At 57.0% G+C, this 7,168-nt stretch overlaps 1 protein-coding gene across 1 annotated transcript; it reads right to left on the bottom strand.

Moving 5' to 3' along the window:
• Positions 1–776: 776 nt before the first annotated feature.
• Positions 777–6,279, bottom strand: FGF19 (fibroblast growth factor 19). The gene is made up of 6 exons (XM_068976368.1): positions 6,206–6,279; positions 5,777–5,813; positions 5,368–5,556; positions 4,367–4,820; positions 3,857–3,960; positions 777–1,088 (listed from the first exon to the last, which is right to left on the bottom strand). Exons 1-6 carry the CDS (start codon positions 6,277–6,279, stop codon positions 777–779), a joined length of 1,170 nt encoding a protein of 389 aa, XP_068832469.1.
• Positions 6,280–7,168: the final 889 nt, after the last annotated feature.

Below are 7,168 nucleotides of genomic sequence, written 5' to 3'. Positions count from 1 at the left end.
CCGGTAAGTGTTGACCACGTGCAGAGCACTGGTGGAGAAGGGGGGAAAGAGGAGGGATGGTTAGACTGCCTTATCTGCCCCGGGGGGGGGGGGGGGTTGCCAAGGGGTCCTGTGAGGCTGTCCAACCCAGAGCCAGCCATAACTGGGAGTTCTCAAGATCGACCCTGGCTGGAGGGACCTCTGGGCTCCCCCTGCTCTTGGAGCTTGGCGGTACACTGCCTGCACGCACCTACTTCCATGCTTGGGGAGGCCCAGTGGTCCTTCTTGAAGTTGAGATCTGGAAGAATTTTCCCAGGCAGTAGAATCAGATTTACCTGAGGTGTCACAAAGTTGATTACCTGCCCATGAGCTTTTAAAAAATGACTGCTTTTCCTCTGGCCACACGTGCTACAAAGGATAGGAGGAGAGAACTGCTGAGAAGGTCAGCTTGGCACAAGAACCTTGCCAGAGGCCGGGAGCTCTCCGCCAGTGGAGGTACTCAAGCAGAACCAGGGCGGCACAGACTCGTCCAGCAGGGTTGAGGGGCTGGGGTAGGCAGCAGCTGGGTGGGTGGGGTGGAAGGCTTACCATATTTTATGATCGTACAAGTCTATCTGCTAGAAACCGGCACAGCCCATGTAAAACTTTGTCTATGTACAAGTTCTAAATGTTTCCTCCTAAAGCTACATAGAACCTGGACTCAGGATCATACTTGTAGAAAACCCACTCCGCAAGCACCTCAGGCCTGGGGTCCTGGTCTCCCGGGCCAGGGCTGGGGGAAGAGGACAGAGCCTCCTTTAACTATAGAAGCTGGGACTCTTCACCGATCCCAGTTTGGTGGCGAGCCCGAAAGGGTCCATGCTATCTGTTTTCAGGGGCAGAAAGAAATCAGGCTTCAGGGGTTCCTGGAGGTCTTCAGGTTCGGCCGGGATGGTGGACAGCATGGGCAGGAAGTGAGACAGCGGCAGGAAGCCCCTGCTTTTGAACAGCTGCCTCTGCCTGGAGCTGCTCAGAGAGACCGGGAGATGGTGCTTCCTGGACCAGTACATGTTGTAGCCGTCAGGACGGATCTCCTCCTCGAAAGCGCAGTCCTCGGCTGAGTACTGGGTCTGCGAAGCAAAGACAGCCCGTGAGCCTCAGTCGGGGCCCCCCCCTGGGCTGGGGAACCAGCAGAGGCAGCTGGACGACCAGTCGCAGGTGAGCAGGCGTCCACGCCATTGGCTAACGGCCCATGCCATCAGCCAAGGATGTGTGCCAGTTTATAAAGCATGGAGGTGTATAAAGCTCATATATACACACATATATTTAGTATAATGTTATATATATACACACACATAAAATGCAAAGCATGTGTTATATTAATATACCATTAGATATCATATTAACATGTTATAAATATAACATAAATTATATAACACTAAATACATGTTAGACATTAAACATATATACTAAACATACGTTAGCATTGCAGGCGGATTCTTTACCAGCTAAGCCACAAGGGAAGCCCCAAAATATATACAGGTACTTATATGTTTAGTATGAAAGCTTTTTGTTATATATTAATATACTCATTAAATACACATCACATTGAATTCATATGTAAATAGTAATGTCACAGAAAATACATGTGTAACATTAAACATATACTCAACATATTAGACATAAATATATATATGTACTTCGTATACCTCTATATGTTATAACCTTCAACTATACACACATACTTCAGGTGTATTTCATGTGTTCTATGTATATTCTCAGTATCCATACATGGCTCACATAGATCCTTGGTGTTTTTCACTAAGTCACATCACTTTTTAAACTTGGTCTTGTTCTGAGCAACATCCATAAAGTCACAGCCTTGACAAGCATGCATGCTTCCCTCCCCAACATTAAATATATAATTATTGCCATGAAGAAGTCCCTTGTATTCCACAGGCAGTTTGGGAAACACTGCTAACTAGGTTATCCGTTTAGAATCAGTCTTTTAATTAAGAATCACGAGTAATCCAATCTGGAGCCCAGATGAAAGCATCTATTTCCCATTTAGACCCAAATGACTGTGGTCCTGAGCCTTCTTGTCTGCAGCTCTGGTAAGAGAAACCTCAGTCCCTCTGGCTCCTTTATTCAGTAGCTGCCCTCCAGGCAGCCTGCCAGGATCGTGGAGATAAAGGCAGCCCCCTCCCCCCAGGCCAGGAGGAAGCCTGCACCCCGTGGGTGGCCAGAAAGTCGCAAGGCAGAACATTCAGAGTGAGCCGGTGGCGTCCCAAATGCAGAGGGTCAGTTTGTCTTCAAGACCCAAGAGCACAGCCAAAGGCGGGGAGCCAAGAGGGCTCGGCCATAAACTGCCCTGGGAGGCACCCAGTCTCATTTCTGCCCAGGCCTACAAAGGTCGCTTCACTGCAGGTGAGCTTAGATAAGGCCCTGATAAGGCCTGCATCCAATGAAGCAATATGCCCAGCTCCCGTGCGGGGGAATAAGGCCACCAGACCGAGGGGAGAAATGCAAATTGATAAACAAGGGAATTAAAATCAAATAGAGTGACTATTTTCACTCTTCTGGTTCTTGGGGAGAAACTGACATCTCATTTGCCAAAGAGACAATGAAACGACCAAGTTTCTGGGAGGATGTGGAATTGTTTATTTTTTTTAATCTTCAAGTTTTGCTAAACAGTGACCACAGGACCTAGAGGCAGAACAGGATTTTAGTTGAGGGGCCTCAGTTTGGATTCGAATAATGATGGGTTAGACCCAGCTGCCCCTGTGGGGGTGTGTGTGTGTGTGTGTGTGTGTGTGTGTATGGAGCTCTGTCCCTGAAGCCCCCACCACCCCTAAGTAAACCTCACATGGGTTGCAACTGCTGGGACTCGGAGTGGCTTTGGGTTTCAGCTTTCTTTGCCTCCTTTCACGCAGGATGCCATAAAACCTGAGACAGGTTTATTTATCTCTGGATAAACAGAATAAAGGGGTACCAGAGCCACAAAAAAAAACACTGAGACACTAAAGAGATCTGAGCTGCGGAAAGGAGGGCATCCCTGGAGGGCCGGTGCCCTTCCCTCCCCCTGCTGCCCCCTGGCCTCTGTCTCTCCATCGGAGCCCCGGCCCAGCAGGGCTGCACTGAGGCCCTGCGCCAGGCCGGGACCTCACACAGCCTCCGCTGCAAGCCCGGGGGGCTCAGGTTCCCTTTGAACTCTCAGCCTTTGTTCCGGAGACCAGAGAGCCAGCATTTGCACACTTCCTGCCCCCAGACGTCTCTGGCTACCTGGGCCTGCCCTCCCACCGCCACCCAAAGAGGCCTCTGCCGTACAGGTGAGCCCGACAGGATGAGTGCCGCCACGAAAATAGGACCCCAACGCGGCTGCAAAATAATCTATTTTTTAGCGGATAAAAATTAATTTTAAAAAGCCTCTTCAATCCCAAGTGTAACTTTTCTTCTGACTTAAAAAAAAATCCAAGTTGTGGATACACCCTTTTTCTTTTTTTCCTCCCCAGCCACCCCCACCCCCACCCACCACTTAAATTAAAAAAAAAAAACAAACTACTGCAAGGAGAGAGGGGAAGGCGAGCGCCACGCGCGCACAGGGCGAAGCCGAAAACGCCCACGGTGGGTTCCCCGTTTAATATCAAAGCGCCGACTTCCTCCGTCCGACTGGACCTGCCTCTAGTTCAGGGGTAATGCAAAGGCGGGGCCTCACCCGTTCTCCATAAACTTACAAATTAGAAAGTGGGACCGAAGAGTAATCCGGCCCTCGCCGCCTTCCCCTCCGAGTTCCACACCGGCCCGGACAGAGCAAACAAGGAAACTGAACGTGGCCCTGCGCGCCCCCCCGGCCCGCAGGCCCGCGCCGCCGCGCGTCCAGACGGACCGAGACACCTACCAGCCCTTGCATCTTGCCGTCGGCGTCCATGCAGAGGAACAGCACGCTGCGCTCGCCCTTGATGGCCACGGTGCTCAGAGCGACCGCCCTGATCTCCATCAAACCTGGGCGGGAAAACAGCACAAAACTGCAGCCGGGACCCGCGCGGCCCACAGCTCGTTAAAGTGGTTGGTGGGTGTACAGGCCCGTCCTCCCCAAGCCCCCAGCCCCTCTCCCTGTCTGGAGGCTCGGGATGGGAGTGCAACGCCCAGGTGCCAAGACCTGGAGTTCCCCGGAATGGGGGTGGGGGGGCGGTCCGCGGAAGCCGAAGTGGGGGAAGGGGAGGGGAGCGCATCGGTGCAGTAGGTCCGCGCACCCAGCGCCCTCTCCCCCAGCTCCTCCCGCAGTCGGGGGGGGGGGGGGCGGGGAGGGAGTAGATAGCTAAGTGCCAAGAGCCGGGGTGCCGGGAGCGAGAAGGGGGCAAAGGGAAGAAGGGGCGCTGTGACGGGTGGGGGCCCGGCGGGCACTCACTGTGCGCGCTCTGGACCTGCGCGCAGTCCACGGCGCCGTCGGAGTGGATGCGCAGAAAGCAGCTGTAGAGGCCCTGCGGGCCCGCGGTATACAGGTGCCGCAGGCGAACCGACTCGCCCCAGCCGTAGTGCACGTGCGGCCCCGCATCCGAGAAGGCCAGGGGGCGCCCGGCTGCGGCCAGCCAGAGGCCGGCCAGTACCAGGGCGCGGGCCACGGCGCACCGGCTCGGAGCGCTCCGCATGGCACCTCCCTCGGGCTCGGAGCTCTGCGCGCAGATCTGGTGGTGAGGGTGCGGGAGGCTAGGCGGCGGCTTCGAGGCCCTGCGGGACGGAGCGTGCGGAGGCGGGGTGGCCGTGCCCTTGAGACCGCTGCACGCTCCGGGGACCTGAGCACCTCTCCAGCTCCGACGGCGCGGCGGCTGGCGGCTGGCGGCCGGCGACCTTATATAGCGCGTCTGCCCGCGATGCGAAGCCCTTATCGGGATTGCATCAGCCCTCCGCCCCTCGCACACACCCACTCACACCCCGCCCCCCGACCCAGCCTTTCCCTGGGCCCCGCCCGGGTGACCCCGCCCAGATCTGGAAGAGAAGGAGGCCCTCTTTCGCTGGAAACTTCGCAGCTCCTCCCGGAGGCGCTGGGGCGAGGCCAGGTCGCTCCCGTCTGGGCGAGTTTGATTGTGTAAAGAAATGAAGGAGACGGCGGAGCCCACCATCACCCCCGCGCCCAGGCCATTGGCTTCAACCCCCTGCCCCCCGGGAATGCGCTAGTCTCCGGGCGCTGGCCGGGGCTGCGCGGAGCCAGGGTCCCGACATCAAAGACTGGGGCGCGGGACGCTGAGCTTTGCATCCTTCACTCCCGGTGGGAAACCCCGCCTCGGCTTTGGGGCCCCCTCCCCTACAACTCACATCCACTCGCTCACGCCACGATCCCAGCCCTCAAAGCCCCGGGGGTAGAGCGGTCCACTGGAATTTATTTTCCCCCTGCAGCTCAGAGCCTCTCACGTTCTCCGGCTTTATGTTCTTCAGATTCCTGCCTGGCCCCCCGTTCCACGCCAGTACTTTGTCCCCCGGCTTGCCCAGGCGCGACCTGGGCTCTCGGAGGAACAATAGGGTCGCGCGGGCGAGCGCTAGATGGCGCTTCAGCCCGGGTATCGGCCGGGCCCGGCCCGCGGCGGTCCCCGGACCCGGAGCCTGGGAGGAGGGCGCCTGGAGTGGGGCAGGGTGGGCTCGCAAGCTGCAGAAGGGGAAACTGACTTTCCAGGGCGCGTAGCGCAGGGAGGCTCCTCTGTTTTTGCTGTGTCTTTCGTCGTGGGTGCTGTCCTTGGGTCCCTGAGAGTTTCTCCAGGGGCTGGGCGTGCAGTTCGCGGGGCGGGGAGGCGGGGGGGCGGGCAGGAACAGGGGAGCTCCTTACCTGGTGGGGAGGGGCAGGGCAGCAGTGGTGGGCGCTGCTTGCGGAGAGGGGGGCGTGTAAGGGGGGGGAGAGGCACCAGTTGGGGAAACTGGAGCCACCCAGTGAAGTGGCTCCCCCCCATCCCCGACCCCACAAACCGGATGGCTTTTCTGATGAGGCTCAGAAAAAGACCACATCCGGAGAATGCCCCTGCGGGAAAGAGAGGGGTCCTTCTACGGACCAGTGTTTGGCTCAACACTGGTTCTTTCTCATTATTCCTCCAACCACCTGCCCCTCAACTCCAGGATGTGGGGCTCCAAGGAGCCTGGTTTGGGGGGAAAGCCACACTGGCTGAGCCCAGGGGCGCTGGGGGAGGGCCCATGATGGAGACAGGGAGAGAAAGCCATGCCAGGCCTGATGAATTTCAATGAGTAAAGACCACGTTCATACCCCAGCCAGTGACTGGCGTTAATGACGGAGCGCGCAGAAAATGTCACCAGGAAAGTCTTTACAAAAAAAGACATCATCTCGGAAGCTTTATGGGCCAGGGACCCCCACGCTGAGTGTCTTGGTTCAGAAAGCTGGGGCTTCTGTTAAATCTAATTACTTCCCCCCTGTGGCTTTAAATCGACAGCGGCTCCTATTAAACTTAATTACCCTCCCCTGCAGCTTTCCTTGTAAAGACCCTGGATAAATGCAGGGCATTGAAGAGGATGGCAGAGGGTGCACTGGGGGCCATGCCCCAAATCTGACTGGGGGAGGAGGGGAGGTGGACTCTGGTTCCACCCCCAACGGCTCTGCTGCCCCTCCTAAGGCCACGGCGGGCAGAGAGAGGCCTGCCCCCTACCCCCTAGGCCCCACCCAGGAGCGCAGGAAGCTGGGAGAAGCCTGGGCAGCTCTCTGCACCCAGGCCCTGCTCTGAGCATCTTCTGCCCTCCCCCAGTGAACAGTTCTCAGTTCAGTTCAGTTGCTCAGTCATGTCTGATTCTTTGCCACTCCATGGACTGCAGCACACCAGGGCTCTTGTCCATCACCAACTCCCGGAGTTTACTCAAACTCGTGTCCATCGAGTTGGTAATGGCAATGAACAGATAGGGGGCCCCAGAGTGACCTGGGGGTGCCCGCCCAGGTAAGAGTGCCAGAGTGACCCAAGGTTTCACAGTATCTAAATGATGAACCCAGGCTGTAAATCTAGGTCCAGCTGCATTTCAGGGAGGCTGTGTGGCCTCCTAAAAGGGGCGAGGGTCCCAGGGTCAGACCCTCAGCAGCACAGATCACGTCCGGCTGCTCCCCAGGCAGGTCATGAACCCGCTGGGGCTTCTTGCCTCCTTACGCCTGCTTCAGCCTCGTCTGGAGTCACACAGGAGAGTGGACAGACAGTGCCTCAGATACAGCTCACAGAGAAGGACAACC

This window comes from Capricornis sumatraensis, chromosome 8 (genome assembly GCF_032405125.1).
Source record: "Capricornis sumatraensis isolate serow.1 chromosome 8, serow.2, whole genome shotgun sequence".
Lineage (NCBI taxonomy): Eukaryota > Metazoa > Chordata > Mammalia > Artiodactyla > Bovidae > Capricornis > Capricornis sumatraensis.
The sequence above is the reverse complement of the archived record's forward strand: the minus strand, read 5'-3'. Positions and strand labels throughout refer to the sequence as shown.